We start from the raw sequence: 20,457 nt of genomic DNA on the forward strand, positions 1-20,457 counted from the left end.
AAATAATTCAAGAATAAAAATTTTAGGAAAACTCATTTAACTTGCTTTCTACTTCAATAAATTTTATATCTAAAGATTTCATTCACATAGATCATAACTGAAATTCATTTGTGTGTTCACAAGTTTTTGCATAAAAATATAGAGTACCTTCAATTTAAAAATGTGTCCCATGATCTGTTGCTACATTTAGTGCTGTCCATGAGGCACTGACCCTTACAGGATAGGAGCAAGTCGTCAGCTCTGTCACAATTTTTTATTGTTAAACACATCACTCAAGGTAAGTACAAAAATATTTATTGACCAAAAATAAACTGTAATTCAGCAACTTGAAGTTCTAGGAGCTTTTCTGTTGTTCCTGTGTCACTAAATTAAGCCCTTGATTTTTCACATTATGGAGGAAAGGAAAAAAGCAATGTTTCTTGAGGTTTTCTCCCAATCACTATCAACTTATTGATCCCGTGCATAAAAATACACAAGGAACCATTCAGCAATAATCTCTGGTTCTGACAGGTGTTTTATGTAGTGCTGTACTGAGATGGAGTTGCTGTTTTCATCTAATACCTCTGTAATGTGTGGTCTTCCTGTGAAAAAGAAGAAAATAGCTGTTTTCAGTTTAAATAGGACCATTCAAGGATGCAACTATTAAGTGAACTGTTCTTAAAAACCAAACACAAATTTCCTTAGAAAGGGACAGTAAACATATGTGTTTCAATAAAGCAACATTCTGTATCAAAAATTGAGTCCCTTCTGTATTGGAATGCCTACTTACATTTAGATGGATAACTACAATTATGCCTCCTGAAATTGGAAGGATTTATCATAATCAACTTTGTTCAAGTGAATCTTGAACAAGAGACTTGTTCTGATACTACATATACCAGAATGACAAAATGAAGAGGAAAAGGTGGCCTTCCAGTTAAACTGCACTTGAAGAGTTAGGCATAGTTGTTCACTGCTAATGTTAATACTGTATTGTAATAAGCTGACATATAAAAATAAAAGACTGTCCTATCAAGTGCCTAAAATTATGATTGGTTTCAAGTATGAATATATAATTAAAACTATCATATCAAGAAAGTTAAAGTATACCACCTTCATATAAACACTTTATCTCATATAAAATAAAAAATGTGTTATTTTACTCAGAACAACCAAATCTTTAAAGGCTAGTCAATTTCTTTAAAGAAAATAGCCCTTAGGTGTTTTAAACCTGATATACAACCTCTCAATTGTACTATCTTCCCCTCTGTTTAGTGTGAGAGGTCTCTGAAATACTTCAAAGACAGCAAAATCAACATTGGAAGCAAAAATTTATGCCTCTTCTACTTCCCTTTAATTTTAAGGAGCTGACTTCACTTGCTGGTAAGTAGAGCTAGTTCTGCCTATCCTACATACTGTCATACTCTCCATAATGGGGAAAGTTAAGAAACTGAAATGTTTGGATTTAAAAACCACCTTCTGCCACTTAATGAATGGACAGTATGGGGACACAGATGATAATTAACTTTGAACAAAATGAGGGAAAATAGATTTGAAAAGTCACAGCAAATACTTCCAGCCTATAACCATATGTATTTTCTCCATACCTTTGTATTAAAAACTTTGAGATTATTCTCAACTTCAAAGCTTTGAGCATCACTTTCTTTGCAGTAACTTTCTGTCCCAATGGTATCCATAATGTTGCTTCCACAGGTCTGCGTATTATAACCACTATCCATCTGACAGGAATGAGGAGGAAAAAAAAAATACACCTAAGAATAAATATGCAAACTCTAATTCACTTATCTAATTTACGTAAAACTTAATGTGAAGAACTTAAAAGCTAAATAAGTGAGTTACTGTACACTATCATTACTACATGTGAATAATTATATTTACTGCTGATCAATGAACAAAACTTAAAATACATAAACACCAAAGATAGTCTATACAGAAGTGATAGTTTTTCAGTGTAGTACTTTACTTCCAGTGAAATATATCTGGTAATTTCCTTGAGAGTCTGTTAAGTCACCAAGAACATGCTTTACTTTTACTTTGTGATCAAACCCAGTAAATAAAAATGAGGATTACAATCAACATCACTTTCCAAGCTTGTCTTTAAATGGTTTAGGTGCCTAAAAGGAATACGTAAAAGGAATGTCACTTTTACAAGTATTCAAAGTAATGCACATTTCTTTTAAAAAGTGGGTTACATTTTACTCATGCAATTTTTCATCATAATATCACATGTGTAATGGCTCTACGTGTTCAATTTTTCATGTTAATAAAAACTGTTGCATGATGAGATTCACTGTTCTGGCCCAGAAGAGCAAAAGAAAAAGATGCTAGCAGACTTCTAATTTGGTACCTACAGTAATCCCCTCTTACCTGGGGGATATCCAAGTTCCCCAGTGAATGCCTAAAACTAGACAGTACCAAATCCCATATGTTTATACAATATTTTTTGTACTACAACTACATAACATTTTAAATTTATTAATTAGGCACAATAAAGAATTAGTAAAATAGAACAATTTTAACTTATTAAAAGTTAAGTGAATGTGATCTCAAAATATAAACAATAAAACTCTTACTATACTGTCACCTTTTCACTTCAAGGAAGTACTTTATGGCTTTTCTTGGGCATATCTAAATTGCCATCATCACTATTCTCACACTTTGGGGCCATAATTAACTAAAATAAGAGTAGGACATGCACTTCATTATCTTGAGGATCAGTCTGATAACCAAGATGACTACTAAGTGATAATGGGTATTTTATAGTGTGGACATGCTAGACAAAAGGATGACTGACACCCTGGGCAGGATGAAGAGGGATAATGTGATGTTTGTTTCATCATGCTATTCAGAATGCATACAACTTAAAACATGAATTGTTAAATTTCCACTTAAGATTTCTGGACCATGGGTAAACAAAACCATGGAAAGAAAAACTGCTGATAAAAGGGACTACTTTTTGTGAAACACATTTACTAAATAAAATGCCAGGTCTTATATAGCACTCTATGTAATTCTATTTTTATTCCTTTTCAACATTCCTTTACAGGTGAGTAAGCTAAGGTTGAATGCCCCTGAGTTCAATCCCCAGTGCAAAAGAAAAAAAAAAAAGGAAAACTAGGTTAATTTTCTCAATGTCATAAGGTAATGAGGTAGTAAGTTTTGAGACTCCAAAGCTCAGGTTCTATTCACAATACAATACTCCATTTACTTGTTTAATGCTGAGTACCAAACAACACAAAAAGTATCCCCAAAAAGGGATTCCTAATACTTTACCCCTTTTCACAAATTAGGGGCAGAAAGGAGACTGTACTTTTGCTCCCCTTCTGAACATCTATAATAGCCTAGAAAATACTTTCTATGACTTATAATCCGAAGAAAAATGTCCCTAGTTTTCAGGGATGGATGCATATTTACTCACTACTGGGAGTCATATTTTATTAGAACAAAAGGCTTATGAAATGTAAAACAGAATCTAACGTTACATCTCAAGGGAAACACCTCTTTCTGCTAACATTCGATAGATGTTTGATAAAAAACGTAAATATCAGATTGCTTCCAGAGAATTTGCCAATTACTCTTTGTTCTAATATTCATCACTTCCAAATAACTGGCTCATAACTCAATACTAATACATAAATGAATCAGTCAAGGGAAAAGTTACTCAATAGTGCATGAAGGAGTAAGGTACGGGGATCCAACATGGCTGCGGGCGCGGAGAGATCAAGTCTCTGACCGTTCCAGCTGCGCGGGCATAGGGAGTCGTAAATTGTCTAAATGCTGTTTGCTCAGGATCACTAGGCAATGCTGAGCTGACGTGGATCTGGAGCGAACAGTTTAGGCCCCTCAGAACACACACACACGGAGCCCGGATCGGCTGCATTCAAGTTCGCCTGCTTCTCGTGACTCAGCACTAACGATCCCGCTGAAATAACTGGTCGGCCCGTCTGAACATACAGAGGTAAAAGCCAACCGAGCCTTCATAGGCAGTGGCCACAGGACTGAACCGGGGCTTGGGAAAGTCAGTCAGGACTCACCCGTTGCATTGGTCACCCGGCAAAGGGAACGAATGGTCACCATTTGCATGGGATACCACCTTGGCAGAGAACTGACGTCACGGGCGGAGGAGATAACTTCATTGAAACCAGCGCGACAGGTGTGTAATCCCCTAGCCATCTCTCTCCACACAGCGGGGAAACCTTAAGAGCCCCTCCTAGCTCTCCTGTGAGCTCCATAGCCAGACTGAGGGAATCAGGAGTGGCGCGGGACTCGCGGCGCGAAACTCCCGACTACCGCTCCCCACCAGTGCTGACAACTGAGGTCTCTTGCACCAGCTACCGGGGGCGTGGCTACTGGAGGGCAAGCAAATTCGCTGGGGGTTCTCAGCCCCAAGCTCTACAAACTTAGGGTCCGAGGGAGGCAAACAGGGAGAGTGTGCCCAAGCGTTCATGAAAACAGGGCTCCCAGGAGCAGCAGACCTGGCGTGTAACCAGTATTGTGGTAAGCGTCACAGGTGAGCGGGGCCTGGCTTGAGGAAACACAAGAGAAGGCCCTAGGCACTCAGGATTGGAGACCCGCCCAGTCTGGGACTAAGAGCTGCTGCACAGTGAATGGTTCCCACCTATTGAGAGGAGAAGCTTGGCCCAGTGGGCACAGCTCCACCTACGGGAAGCGAAGTTAATCAAACTCTATGACTGCGTTTATTATTATTATTTTTTTCTTTTTCTTTCATTTTCATTTTTTTGTTGGTGTTGTTCTTTAACTTCTTTTAAATGTTTTTAATTTTTTTATTTTATTATTATTAGTATTATTTCTTTAAATTTTCATTTTCTTTTTTTTATTATTATTATTTAAAAAATTTTTTTTTCTTTCTTTCTTTATTTTCTATTTTTTTCTTTTGTCTTTTCATTTCTTTTCAATTTTCTCATTCCCCCTTCCTTGAATTCTACCTGCCTACTCTCATTCTCTTTAGTGACTTCTTCCCTTCCCTTCTAATATACTTCCTCCCAAGCATCAAATAAATTTATAAGAATAAACAGTAACTCAGCAGTCAAATAGAACAAGAAGTAACATGAGCAGCATAAAAAAGCAAGGAAGAAAAGGAGTACAAACAATGAAGGACAGCCTAAATATTCAGGAGGATCTAGAGTCATTAGAAAAATGGTCATATAAAGATCTCAAGGAATACCTTAGACAGATGGAATGGAACCTTAAAGAGGATACGAGACAGCAAATCCAAACAGTGAAAGAACACATTGAAAGTGAATTACATAAACAGATAAAAGAAGAAGTTAAGCATCTCTTTCAAGAGATAGAGATTATTAAAAAAATCAAACAATAATTCTAGAAATGAAGGAAACGATAAACCAAATTAAAAAATCAATTGAGAGTATCACTAACAGAATGGAGCAAGTAGAAGCCAGAACGTCAGATAATGAAGACAAAATATATCATCTTGAAAAGAGCCTAGCCAACTCAGAAAGGCTGGTAAAAAATCACGAGAAAAACATCCAAGAGATATGGGATAATATAAAAAAACCAAACTTACGAGTCATCGGGATAGAGGAAGGTACAGAGATTCAAACCAAGGGAATGAGTAACCTGCTGAATGAAATAATTACAGAAAACTTTCCAGAAATAAAAAAGGAAATGGATATACAAATTGTAGATGCATACAGGACACCGAGCACACAAAATCACAGCAGACCAACACCAAGACACATTGTTATGAAGATATCCAATATACAGAACAAAGAGAAAATATTAAAAGCTACAAGAGAAAGGAGGCAGATTACATTCAGGGATAAACCAATAAGGTTAACAACGGATTTTTCATCACAGACGCTGAAAGTGAGAAGATCCTGGAACAATGTATTTCAAACACTGAAAGACAATGGATGCCAACCAAGAATTCTATATCCAGCAAAATTAAGCTTCAGGTACGACAACGAAATAAAAATCTTTCATGATAAACAAAAGCTAAAAGAATTTGCAGCCACAAAACCAGCATTGCAAAGCATCTTGACCAGAACACTACACGAGGAAGAAATGAAAAACAATAACCAAAACCATCAGTGGGAAGTGCCTCTGTAAAGACAGAGGGCGGGGGGAAAGCTAATCATGGAGAAACAAACTAATTTAAAAAAAAAAGAAGATAAATAATCAAACATGGCTGGAAGTACAAACCATATATCAATAGTAACTCTAAACGTTAATGGCTTAAACTCTCCAATAAAGCGACATAGGCTGGTAACATGGATTAAAAAAACAAATCCAACAATATGCTGCCTCCAGGAGACACATCTGATTGGAAAAGACATACACAGGCTGAAGATGAAAGGTTGGGAAAAAATATACCATGCACATGGTCCTCGTAAGCAAGCAGGGGTGGCCATCCTCATATCGAATAAAACCGACTTCAACACTAAGTTAATCAAAAGGGATAAGGAAGGACATTATATACTGTTAAAAGGAACCATTCACCAGCAAGACATAACAATTATCAATATTTATGCACCAAATAATGGTGCTGCGACGTTCATAAAACAAATTCTCCTCAAGTTCAAGAATCAAATAGACCACAACACAATAATTATGGGTGACTTCAACACACCTCTCTCACCATTGGACAGATCCTCCAAACAAAAGTTGAATAAAGAAACTATAGAACTCAATATCACAATCAACAACCTAGACTTAACTGACATATATAGAATATATCAACCATCATCAAGTGGATATCCTTTTTTATCAGCAGCACATGGATCCTTCTCAAAAATAGACCATATATTATGCCATAGGGCAACCCTCAGTAAATATACAGGGGTGGAGATAATACCATGCATTTTATCTGATCATAATGGAATGAAACTGGAAATAAATGATAAAAGAAGGAAGGAAAAATCCTACATCACATGGAAAATGAACAATATGTTACTGAATGATCAATGGGTTACAGAAGACATAAAGGAGGAAATCAAAAAATTCTTAGAGATAAATGAAAATACAGACACAACATATCGGAATCTATGGGACACAATGAAAGCAGTTTTAAGAGGGAAATTCATCACCTGGAGGTCATTCCTCAAAAAAAGGAAAAACCAACAAATAAATGAGCTCACACTTCATCTCAAAGCCCTAGAAAAGGAAGAGCAAAACAACAGCAAATGTAGCAGAAGGCAAGAAATAATTAAAATCAGAGCGGAAATCAACGAAATTGAAACAAAAGAAACTATTGAAAAAATTAACAAAACTAAAAGTTGGTTCTTCGAAAAAATAAATAAGATCGACAGACCCTTAGCCATACTAACGAAGAGAAGAAGAGAGAGAACTCAAATTACTAACATAAGGGATGAAAAAGGCAATATCACAACAGATGCTACAGAAATACAGAAGACAATTAGAAATTATTTTGAAAACCTATATTCCAATAAAATAGAAGATAGTGAAGACATCGATAAATTTCTTAAGTCATATGATTTGCCCAGATTGAGTCAGGAGGATACTCACAAGTTAAACAGACCTATAACAATGGATGAAATAGAAGCAGCAATCAAAAGACTACCAACCAAGAAAAGCCCAGGACCAGATGGGTATACAGCAGAGTTTTACAAAACCTTTAAAGAAGAATTATTACCAATACTTTTCAAGTTATTTCAGGAAATAGAAAAAGAGGGAGCTCTGCCAAATTCATTCTATGAGGCCAACATCACCCTGATTCCGAAGCCAGACAAAGACACCTCAAAGAAAGAAAACTACAGACCAATATCTCTGATGAACCTAGATGCAAAAATCCTCAATAAAATTCTGGCAAATCGGATACAAAGGCACATCAAAAAAATTGTGCACCATGATCAAGTAGGATTCATACCTGGGATGCAAGGATGGTTCAATATACGGAAATCAATAAATGTTATACACCACATCAAGAGACTTAAAGATAAGAACCATATGATCATGTCGATAGACGCAGAAAAAGCATTCGACAAAGTACAGCATCCCTTTATGTTCAAAGCATTAGAAAAACTAGGGATAACAGGAACTTACCTCGACATAGTAAAAGCTATCTATGCTAAGCCTCAGGCTAGCATCATTCTGAAAGGAGAAAAATTGAAGGCATTCCCTCTAAAATCTGGAACAAGACAGGGATGCCCTCTATCACCACTTCTATTCAATATAGTTCTCGAAACACTGGCCAGAGCAATTAGACAGACGAAAGAAATTAAAGGCATAAAAATAGGAAAAGAAGAACTTAAATTATCATTATTTGCGTTGACATGATTCTATACCTAGAAGACCCAAAAGGGTCTACAAAAAAACTACTAGAACTAATAAATGAATTCAGCAAAGTGGCAGGATATAAAATCAACACGCGTAAATCAAAGGCATTTCTGTATATCAGCGACAAAACTTCTGAAATGGAAATGAGGAAAAACACTCCATTCACAATATCCTCAAAAAAAATAAAATACTTGGGAATCAACCTAACAAAAGAGGTGAAAGATCTATACAATGAAAACTACAGAACCCTAAAAAGAGAAGTAGAAGAAGATCTTAGAAGATGGAAAAATATACCCTGTTCATGGATAGGCAGAACTAACATCATCAAAATGACGATATTACCAAAAGTTCTTTATAGGTTTAATACAATGCCAATCAAAATCCCAATGGCATTTCTTGTAGAAATAGATAAAGCAATCATGAAATTCATATGGAAAAATAAAAGACCCAGAATAGCAAAAGCAATTCTAAGCAGGAAGTGTGAATCAGGCAGTATAGCGATACCAGATTTAAAACTATATTACAGAGCAATAGTAACAAAAACAGCATGGTACTGGTACCAAAACAGGCGGGTGGACCAATGGTACAGAATAGAGGACACAGAGACTAATCCACAAAGCTACAACTATCTCATATTTGATAAAGGAGCTAAAAGCATGCAATGGAGGAAGGATAGCATCTTCAACAAATGGTGCTGGGAAAACATATGCAACAAAATGAAACTGAATCCCCTCCTCTCGCCATGCACAAAAGTTAACTCAAAGTGGATCAAGGAGCTAGATATCAAATCAGAGACTCTGAGTCTGATAGAAGAAAAAGTTGGCTCCGATCTACATATTGTGGGGTCAGGCTCCAAATTCCTTAATAGGACACCCATAGCACAAGAGTTAATAACAAGAATCAACAAATGGGACTTACTTAAACTGAAAAGTTTTTTCTCAGCAAGAGAAACAATAAGAGAGGTAAATAGGGAGCCTACATCATGGGAACAAATTTTTAGTCCTCACACTTCAGATAGAGCCCTAATATCCAGAGTATACAAAGAACTCAAAAAATTAGACAATAAGAAAACAAATAACCCAATCAACAAATGGGCCAAAGACCTGAACAGACACTTCTCAGAGGAGGACATACAATCAATCAACAAGTACATGAAAAAATGCTCACCATCTCTAGCAGTCAGAGAAATGCAAATCAAAACCACCCTAAGATACCATCTCACTCTAGTTAGATTGGCAGCCATTATGAAGTCAAACAACAACAAGTGCTGGCGAGGATGTGGGGAAAAGGGTACTCTTGTACATTGCTGGTGGGACTGCAAACTGGTGCGGCCAATTTGGAAAGCAGTATGGAGATTCCTGGGAAAGCTGGGAATGGAACCACCATTTGACCCAGCTATTGCCCTTCTCGGACTATTCCCTGAAGACCTTAAAAGAGCGTACTACAGGGATACTGCCACATCGATGTTCATAGCAGCACAATTCACAATTGCTAGACTGTGGAACCAACCCAGATGCCCTTCAATAGATGAATGGATAAAAAAAATGTGGCATTTATACACCATGGAGCATTACGCAGCACTAAAAAATGACAAATCATGGAATTTGCAGGGAAATGGATGGCACTAGAGCAGATTATGCTTAGTGAAGCTAGCCAATCCCTAAAAAACAAATACCAAATGTCTTCTTTGATATAATGAGAGCAACTAAGAACAGAGCAGGGAGGAAGAGCAGGAAGAAAAGATTAACATTAAACAGAGACATGAGGTGGGAGGGAAAGGGAGAGAAAAGGGAAATTGCATGGTAATGGAGGGAGACCCTCATTGTTATACAAAATTACATATAAGAGGTTGTGAGGGGAATGGGAAAATAAACAAGGAGAGAAATGAATTACAGTAGATGGGGTAGAGAGAGAAGATGGGAGGGGAGGGGAGGGGGGATAGTTGAGGATAGGAAAGGTAGCAGAATACAACAGTTACTAATAGGGCATTATGTAAAAATGTGGATGTGGAACCGATGTGATTCTGCAATCTATATTTGGGGTAAAATTGGGAGTTCTTAACCAACTTGAATCTAATGCATGAAACATGATATGTCAAGAGCTTTGTAATGTTTTGAACAACCAATAAAAAAAAAAAAAGGAGTAAGGTACACTAGAAGTCTGTCACATTCTATAGGAAGAGTAGGATCAATGAGAGCCCACTGAGACAGTGGCTGACTTCAGACTCTCATCTAAACCACTACCAATGTCAATGCCTACTGTGTACCAACCAGACCACACAGGTCATCCTGTTATTCCCATAGGCATCAAGGTGGGCATCAGTACCACTTTATAGCAGAGGAGAATGAAGTACTACTAAAAAGGTGAAACAGTCATGGTGTATTCACTGTCAAATGGATCTTGCCTTAAGATCCCAAAGCCTGGAAATAAGAAAGCACTAATTCAAATTTAGTTCTGAGCACAAAGTGCATATTCTTAGGATACTTTTACATGTCCTGTTGTCAATCATTCTACATTCACTTTGTTCCTAAATTTATTTTTCCATCACACACAGATGTCATGGTCTTTAAAAACCCTTTACTGCTTCACAGTTGTCAACAGTTGTGGTTTATTTACACTCACATTCCTTGAAATGCGGCCTTGGCACTTCAGCCCTGACTCATCACTCAGGGCTCCTCTGGCTTGCCACCATTCAGAGAATCTTGTCTCCCATTACTTCCTACCAGGCACTGTTTAGTCACAGTATGTAACCACAAATCACATTATTATAATCCTATTCTTTATTTTAAAGAAGAGGTAATAAGTTAAAAATGTAGTCTCTTTCTGAAGTTCATAAAGCTAACAGAGCAGGGCACTATAACTGAAATCCAAGCCCACATCTTTAATGTTATGCTAGCCCCCCAAACTACAAAACAATGACACTCATGCCCAACTTGGCCTCTGCCCTCCAATATAAGTGGAAGGATTACCTCTGCCAATCCTACCAGGGTTCTAGATTCTATTCCATCTTGAATGCCCCAGTTCCCTCATCTATAAAATGGATCACCATTTTACATATTAGGATATTGTTGCATCTGTAAAGTATCATGAGGTTTGAATTCTGACTGTAAAATGCTGGGTACAGTCTCTGGGTCTCGAAAAGAACACACAGCCTATACCTATTATTAATAATTCTTGCCATATTCCTAGTCTTAAAACATCTCTTTTTCTTACATTTAAATATGCTGCTTTTCAAGCTGAGTGCAGTGGCACATGCCTTAATCCCAGTAGCTCAGGAGGCTGAGGCAGGAGGACTGCAAGTTCAAAGCCAGCCTCAGCAACTTAGTGAGGTACTTAGCAACTCAGTGAGACCCTGTTTCTAAATTAAATACAAAATAGGACTGGGGATGTGGCTCAGTGGTCAAGTGCCCCCGAATTCAAACACTGGTACCAAAATTAAGTAAATAAATAAGCTGCTTCTTCCCTCTAAAACATGAAAAACCAAACTACAAAAAGATGTTGGACTATTTTGGGGGGCGATCAGTACTCGGGATTGAACTCAGGGGCATTTTACCATTAAAGTACACGCCCAGAAGCCCCCACCCCCATTTGAATTTTATTGTGAGATGGAGTCTCGTTAAGTTACCCTGGCTGCCCTCCTAGTTTGTGATCCTTCAGTCTGAGCCACCCCAATCACTGGATTACAGGTGTGTACTGTGCCCAGAGCCAAAATCTTGGAATTTGATGTTCATTGCTATCATTTCTTTCCCTTCCCAAGAAAGTCTCTTAATAGAGTTATCTAAGCTCATGATGGCATTTCCTCACCTTCTTGAACTTTCCTTCTAGTCACTTTTCACCTCCCCACTTTGAGGCTATTTAGTTATTAGTTACTTTTTGTTATTACCCCAGCAGCCACTTTCCAAAGCCTATATTCCTTGCTCTTGTTTTGACATTCTTTCCTATTCACGATGTTCCATTACATTACACTTTAATAATGTCTCTTTCTCTCTTATGCTGGTCTTTGTCAGTCTCCTTCAGGGGCTTTGTTTCCTTTATCTAACTGCTCAATTTTTCATCAGGGTTCCAAATCTTAGCCCACTGCTCTTCTCACTTAATATAGCCCCTCTGGTTGAACTTGTCTATGCATTCATCCTACTTTCATTACACAAATATTTAACATGTATGTGCCATGTTTTTAAAATATATTTTATTAGTTGTTGATTATTTATTTATATGCGGTGCTGAGAATTGAACCTAGTGCCTCACACATGCTAGGCAAGTGCTCTACCACTGAGCTACAACTCCAGCCCCTCTGTGACAAGTTTTTGTATAAGCACTGGGGATAAAAATATATACAATTTTTAGATTAATGGTTTAATTGGGAAGAATGTAAAACTGGACATGAAATTACAAAAGCATATAATGAGGATCAACATGGCCACTGTGATTAAGGAAGGTTTTTCTGAGGATGTGACTAAGACATTGTAAACTAAAACAATAAAAAGTTAACTAGGTAAAGGTAAATGGGATAGGAAAAAAAATTCTTCATGAGATGCATAAAAGCCCTTTTAAAGAACTACTCACAATTCTGAAAAGCCAGTGGGACTGTACAAAGAAAGCAAGGGGAAACAAAGGTAGAAAATAAGACAAACATCAAATGCCTTGCAATGCCTTGGCTGCCATATCACAGATTCCAAAAGAAAAAAAAGTTTATAAATTAAAGATGTACAAATTAGAATTAAAAGGAGATAAAAAAATATAGTGAAAAGACTCTTTGACACTGGAAAATCAACAGGAGTTCCAGAGAGAACAGTGAAAATCATAGAAAAAGCTAAGCTATTTCTCAAGAACAGATCATAAGTTCACAGTCCATAAGGGCTTTCTGAGTGTTAGCAGCGTGGATGAAAAGAAACCCACACTAAAGAACATCACTGAAATTTTAGAACACTGTTTACCTACACAGGTCCAAGATTAAGCACTGAATAGATCTCTCACTAGCAATAGTGAAATATTCAGTAAAACAATGCTTTCAAACTCTAAAGGGCAATTATTTCTAAACTCAAATGCAAGGGAAGAAGGAACACATCAGCAGACAGGCAATGTCTTAAAAATGTCCTCTTCCTTAGATAGCTACCAGAAAATGTGTTCCAGTAAAATGAGAAGTAAATTAGGAAAAAGAAGGATGGTCTGCACAAAACAGGAAGATATAGAATACGGGGAGGTTAAGGAAATTCCCAGGATAATGACAAAGAGATACTCTAGGATGACAGCTGATAGACGCACAGAAGCCAGTTAATCCAAAGGGAAGTAGATCAAAAGGCTCTGGGAAAATATGATTTGTTTTGTTTTTTGTCTTGAAAGCTACCTCTGCGGTAGAAAAATAACAATACATGAAAACAATTTTAATTATAAACATCTCCACAAAAGGTAGGTGTTATGATAGGACCAAAAGGGTAAAACTGAGACTACTTGGTTGATATCACAGAACATTTTAGTTCAATGTAAGGAATAGGTTTACAGGTGAGAGGAGTTTGGAAATGAAATGGAATACCCTGTAGGTACTTCAGCATAAATCAGGCGATCATTTGGTAGTGACTACAATTATAGGAGAGTATAAGCTTTCAAATGGTAATTAAATTAGATGCTTATCTTATTAAGGTATATTTCAACACAGGTATTTTGTAATTCCTCTATAAATGCTCTGCCAACAAAGAAAGGGGAACAAAACAGAAGAGAGAACTATTAGTAAACAATACCTTTAAGGCTAAGTTTGACTATCTTTTTCTACTCATAAAACCAACTTTAGAATCTAAAATATGTAAAAGTGATTCTAATGTAATCATTTTTGAGCATGGAACCTGGAAGTCAGGAGAGATAAGATAGGCATAAAAATATGAGCAAAAGATTATATTTAACTTTTAATTATTTAGAATAAATCCATGTATTTTCAACTTCAGTGTGCCAAAACTGACAACACTAAAACATTATGGAGTTCTTGTGTCAACTATATGAATTAATATATGCAAAGGAGTTAGAAAGTGCCTGCACATTGAAATACTATATAAAACTATCTATTATTGTGAATCAGTATCTACTTGGATTAAAGTACATGGATTCTAAAGCCAGTCTGTTAGGACCAACACTTACTAATTATAAAAGTTTTAGGAAATTTACTTAACTTCTTTGACCTTCGGTTTTCTCATCTGTAAAAACAGGGATATTAATACATCTACTTCAAAGGATTACAGTGAAGATTAACTGTATTAACACACATAACAGACTCACAAGAAGTGTTGGGCACATACCAAATGCTATGTGTTATATGTTGTTACCAAGAAACATCAATCAAGAATTTGCCCTTGTGACTATTATGAAATTCATTCAATATTCTCTATAAAATTACAGAATAGTGCAATTAATGGAACAAATGTCTTTCAAAAAATACGTATACTTCAAATGAAATATACTTCAAGAAAAGATCATAAGTTCACAGATGAAATATATACATCTGTCAAATAAATAAGGATTACTGGTTGCCAGACACTGGAAAATTGGAGGTGTGCAATTAAATGAAAAATGTGGCTACAAATCACATTTTCAAAAAATACAAAAAGTTACACATAAAAATGCTCAAAATTGTTTTCTCCCATAGTCACTTAAAGAAAAAAAACACTATTGTATTTTTAGAACATGAATACAATACCAGATGAATCCTGAGAGGTTACCTTACTCTAGCAGTCTACAAACACAAAGCAGCTTGATTTCTTTTCTGCTCTCATCTTTTCTTACTCCAATAGGAAATATGCATAATAATGCATACTGTAATATGCACTAAGATATGCAATAATTAGCTCTGGTAAAAAGTAACTAATCCTGCTGATATCACTTGGCATTAATTTTTTTTAAGTATAAAATGCTACAGTCCTTACATTTAACCCTTTAGCTTTCTCACACTATAATCTTAGAAAAAAAAAGGATAAAGAACATCAAGGGAGTAAATAAAGGACAACAGGATATTAAAATACCTTACCTGAATGTTACTGTTTTCACAAGGGAGAACACTGCTTTCTGCAAGAGGTGACATGCACATTTGAGAGCTTTCAATACTGAAGGCAATTCCACTCACAAAATCAGTCATGGGCAAACTCCCATTATCAACTGGCTCCTTTATCCAAGTGTTCTCATCCACTGTCTCTATAGGATCAACCATATCCACAGTATCATTCTCCTTCTCACTTTCAATGTCCTGCAACAGGGCTAGTTCCTTCTCAGAAACACTGGACTGATTTTGTGTAATAGACACGGCAGTCACAACTAAATGTGTGCCAGGTGTAGAAGTGTCACTATTCAGTTGCTGAAGGTGTTTTCCTGCAGCATCCATGACAGGAGATGAGACTTCTGTGGAAGAAGCATTCTCTTTATCTTCTTCATCGTCACTGTGAGTCTCAAGAGTAAAAGGTATCCTCATCAGTGAGGTTCGATACTGAGAACTGCCTCTATACATCTCGAGTCTCATAGGAGACCAATTTTTAATTGGTGAGCAGCCATCTATATAAGGACTTCCAATACATGAATTAGTAATTCCATTAGAATTTGTTCCAGATGAAGCATCAGGAGAATGAAAAGTAAACTTCCTTTGTTCTAAAAGATTAGAAGGAAAAATCACATCATAAAAACATGAAAACTTTTTGAAAAGCCATGACTAAATGGTAATCATTATGTTTCATGGCAGAAAAATTGGATTTTTCTAAGAGTTCAATTGTACTAAAGTGAAATTTTAATGTTAAAACTAATAACACAAGTAAACGTGTCTCAATAAGCAAGATGAGACTCAAAAATAATTTCTCTGGCTTCTCCTCTATCTTACAATATTTTACTCCTTGAAAATTATTTTCTCATAAATATATCACTACTATACCAAAATTATTCATAATAATACTACCTGTATACATCTCAAGTAGATCCCTAGCAAATATATTGAAAGCTACAATGTAACAGCTACATCTGGTAAATTAAATATATAAAAGTGTATTTGCTTTTATGCAAAATACTGCAAGCAACATCAAAAGGCAAAAAAGAAAATAATATTTGTAACAATAAAGAGCCTAATGATAATCACAATAATAAAAATGCTTTAAGGGTCCGTATGTTTTATAACTCATAAGCTTAATAAAAATCAAAGATTAAAAAATAGATAAAAACACATAAACAATCTTCCCAAGAGAAAATAAACATAAAAAGTTTTCAACCACACAAATAATAAGTATGAAAGCTTACACAATGAAAAAATACTCAACAATAACTTCAGTCTGAACCTAATACTTTCTCAAAATACAAACGGTCAGTAAATATTTGGGAAGAGTTCAACATTTTTAATGAACAAAGATACAAAAATTAAAGCATTAAGATATCTTTTTGTAATTATCAAAATAATGAAAATCAAAAGTAATAACACCAACATTTCTGGATGGAGAGAAACAACTTTCCTAGACATGTTTTCATGAAAAACTTAATTGGTACAATCTTTTATAAAGAAAATGAACAAAATTCATCAAGAGTCTTAAAATATCCACCCCTCTATTTGATTAAATAATTTCACTTCTGAGAATTTAAGCTAACAATATAAATATATCCAACATAATACATACACAAGGATAATAATTAGTTGTATAAAAAAGAAAAAATTAGAAACAATTTAAATAGCTATCAATGGTTAAAAACAAATGATGGGCAAGGGTTGTGGCTCAGTGGCAGAGCCACATGAATGAGGCCTTCAGTTCAAACCCCAGCACCACACACACACTCATACACACACACACCAAAACCAATAAAAACAACAATAAATGATACACAAATGAAATGTTTCAAAATCATGCTTTTGAAACAAAAAATAAATGACTTGCCTGGACTATGAAAAATATTCATAATAAAACGCTTTGTGAAAAAAGAATATTCAAACATGTATAAATAAGTATATACAGATCTACGTACTCACGTTTCCATATATAGATATACACACATATATTTATACACACACACACATCTGTGCACATAACTAAAGAAAATACTAACAAAAGTTTTCAATTTTCCAATTTTATTTACTATGAAAAAGTTTTCTAAAAATGTGACGTTTTCAAAATGTGGTATAATTTTTTTCAAAGAGAAATACGTAAATTTTTGTATATTTATTTTAAAAACCTCATCCAAATATACCTTTTTACAAAATATGAATATGTGGTTATCAAATCTAAAACTATAGATCAGAAGGTATGTAAAAACCAACTGTCTCTCAAATTACTGTTTTTCTTTACAGAGTGATATAAATATTGTTAATCAAATAGCTATTTAACACTAGAGTAGAACATTGAGATTTCTAATCTTTCAAAATAAATTGTTCCTTTTGTAAACAAAGCTTCTAGACATTAGAATGATCATTTATAGCTCTGCTAAAGGAGTCTCTTTAATAAAAAATACTCATAGTATAAAAATTTTAACTAGATATTTTGAGACATACCTGAGAGTGGTGTCTTTCCTATCTGAAGTCCAATTGGTGAGAAAGTGGGTGAAGAAATAGGTGAAGGGCTAGTTATGCTTCCCAAACTGTATCTTTTTGCATTAGCCTGAATAGGACTAGAAGAAAACTGCCCCTATAATAAAAACAAATAAGTAATAAAAATGAATACATTTATATGGTTCTCTTTCTCAACTCTGTTATACTGCATGCTATTTGTCTTCATCTTCAGAACACATGTATAAACTAGGAATCATTCACAAGAACCAACAAAAGGCATCTTGTTACAAAGATAACTTAAAAAGACTGCTAGAAAAAATTTGAAATAGAATGTTAGTCAAAATAATTAAGTTGCAGAAAGTATGTTAGTCAAAATAATTAAGTTGCAAAATAATTATGTTGCAGACACACCTTTCACATCAAGCAATTATGAAAACTTTTTAAATAATTTATTTCATTAATGCCAATCCAAATGATTGTGTTACACAGTAAATCTTTCATAATTCACTAAATAGCCTATGTTGAGATTCCCTGAAACTCATGATAAATTTGATCATCCCATACACCTCTAAATACAAAATTGGAAAGTCTGACTAAAAACACTACTATGACTAATGACAACACATGAATTGGGTTTATATTTTTATAAAGCATAATACCCAAAAGACAAATTTGCCTTTTGAGTATAATCTGAGCATCTAGATCCAAGTACATCTATAAGTCAACAAGCCACTTATTAGTATATTTCTTACCGAACCTGGTGTCTGCATAGGAGTCTTATGCTGTACAGGAGATAAATCTATTGAATAAAACAACTCAAGTGAGGCTTGAGAGCTGCTATGAGGACTTCCGGGAGAAGCTGAAGGTAAGGAGTCAGAGATACTTCCATTCCCATCTAAAAAAAGCTTTCTTCTGAGAGACGAAGAACTGAGGTTTCCAGGAGACTGATCTGCAAATTCATCAGCTCTAAAATAGTCACCTGTACTTAACAATAGCAGAATAAAAGATAAAACTAATCGCTTTGAAGAACAACTGTATTTCTGTTACCTGATTTTTTAAAAATCAGCAAGAAGCACATGTTTGAATTTATTTTTTTTCTAAAAGAGGGCAAAGTTTAATTGTATATGTGATACTTAAAGTCTTAAATTATTGTAAAGTTTGTTATGATATAAAAGCTAATTCAGGCCATGTTCAAGACAAAAAGAAATTCAGGATACTTTCCCCACTTCTTAAGAAAGAGTCATTGGTACACATTACCATTTACTAAACTACTACTAAACAAAACCTTGATTGGTTTAAGTTATTAAAAGTTTAAACAATACAGTATTTACCTAATATATTTTCTAAATTAAAATCCGCAGGAAGAGACAGCAATGTCTGACAAGCAGCTGGAAGCAAGCAAATAAATAATAAATACAAACATGGATAAATCAATGAAAGCATATGACATGCAATTTAGCATGAACTTCCCAATCAACCATCTCCCCATGCTGTTCTAGCCAAATTGAATCAATCCATTTATGCATTCTATTACATAACATGCAACCTTCCTTTGAGAGATTCCCCACACTTTCTACCAGTGATGAAAATGCGTTAATGGTAGAAGTTAACTCCTGGCTACAGTGCTGGCACTTTGAATTCAAAGGGAAGCCAAAGCCAGCCCATACTTGGAGAGATTTCCTAAAACAAATTTTCAAACGCATGCTTTCCAAAACCAGAAATCAAATCAATGCTTTGAACAACAACAGCAAAAATACACTATTACTATTTTAAAACATGGCTGGATACAAATGTTTGAAAACATCTTTGAAAGTTAGCTCTCTAGACTTTATAGCTCTTTCACAAAACCAAACAATCTAAATTCCAGAGTAACTACATGAACTGGGTTTAAAATCAAATGCAGCCATAATATGGAACATATTTCTTTTCATATTGTGTTCACACTCACCATTGCTTTTCTCAGAATGAATACTCAGCTTTCTTCCAACTGGAGAGTCACTATTTATGTTAATGCCTGTAAAACATTTTAAATGGAAAACCATACATCTACATTCAATTATTTTAGTGTTACTTTTTCCAGGGTAAAAAAAATTACATATTGGAAGTTTTTATAATGTTTTAAGAATAAATATCTGTATTTATAAGTATATATTTTGTCATGCTTCTGTTAAGTTACTTCTTTTAACATTGAGGAGGTAAAAGGATAAAATGAAAGGATTACCATAGTAACTAAGAAGGAATGAAGTAAGACTTTTTTCATTAAAAAAAAAAAGATAATAAGAATTATGTATATTTAAGGCACAGTATAATATTTGATATGTGTATACATTGTGGAAAGAATAAATTCGGCTAAGTTACACACCTACCACTTTACATACATCTTCCTTTGTGGTGAGAACATTTAAAATCCACTTTCAGCTTTTTAAAGCATATACAATAACTAACCATAGTAGCCTTGCTGTGCAATAGCTTACTATAACTTAGCCCTTCTAACTGAAAGTTTGTGCCCTTTGATCACTATCTCCCCAATATCCTCACTTTCCCACACACCATTTCTATTTTCTAGAGAGTTTTATGTTTATAGATTCCACATATAAGTGAAATCTGTTTTTTTATGCCTGGCTTATTTTACTTAGTATAATGTCCTGTAGATTCATTTCATGTTATAGATGACATAAGTTCCTTCATTT

At 35.0% G+C, this 20,457-nt stretch overlaps 1 protein-coding gene across 2 annotated transcripts in view; it reads right to left on the bottom strand.

The window, feature by feature from the left end:
* Positions 1-278: 278 nt before the first annotated feature.
* Positions 279-20,457, bottom strand: part of Bora (BORA aurora kinase A activator) — a 34,936-nt gene continuing 14,757 nt past the window's right edge. The window contains exons 6-12 of one of the 2 annotated variants that reach the window (XM_046449450.2): positions 19,716-19,781; positions 19,099-19,155; positions 18,520-18,746; positions 17,771-17,903; positions 15,287-15,897; positions 1,587-1,718; positions 279-581 (exon numbers count right to left, since the gene is read on the bottom strand). In XM_046449450.2, the coding sequence (XP_046305406.1) occupies positions 555-581; positions 1,587-1,718; positions 15,287-15,897; positions 17,771-17,903; positions 18,520-18,746; positions 19,099-19,155; positions 19,716-19,781 (1,253 nt within the window). In that variant the 3' untranslated portion in view covers positions 279-554. The remainder of the gene's footprint in view (positions 582-1,586; positions 1,719-15,286; positions 15,898-17,770; positions 17,904-18,519; positions 18,747-19,098; positions 19,156-19,715; positions 19,782-20,457) is intronic. The other variant, XM_046449451.2, reaches the window with a different exon arrangement.

The sequence above is a fragment of the Marmota monax genome, unplaced genomic scaffold (assembly GCF_021218885.2).
Source record: "Marmota monax isolate L192 unplaced genomic scaffold, Marmota_monax_Labrador192_F-V1.1 WCK01_AAM20220418_F8-fsc00137, whole genome shotgun sequence".
NCBI classification, from domain to species: Eukaryota; Metazoa; Chordata; class Mammalia; order Rodentia; family Sciuridae; genus Marmota; species Marmota monax.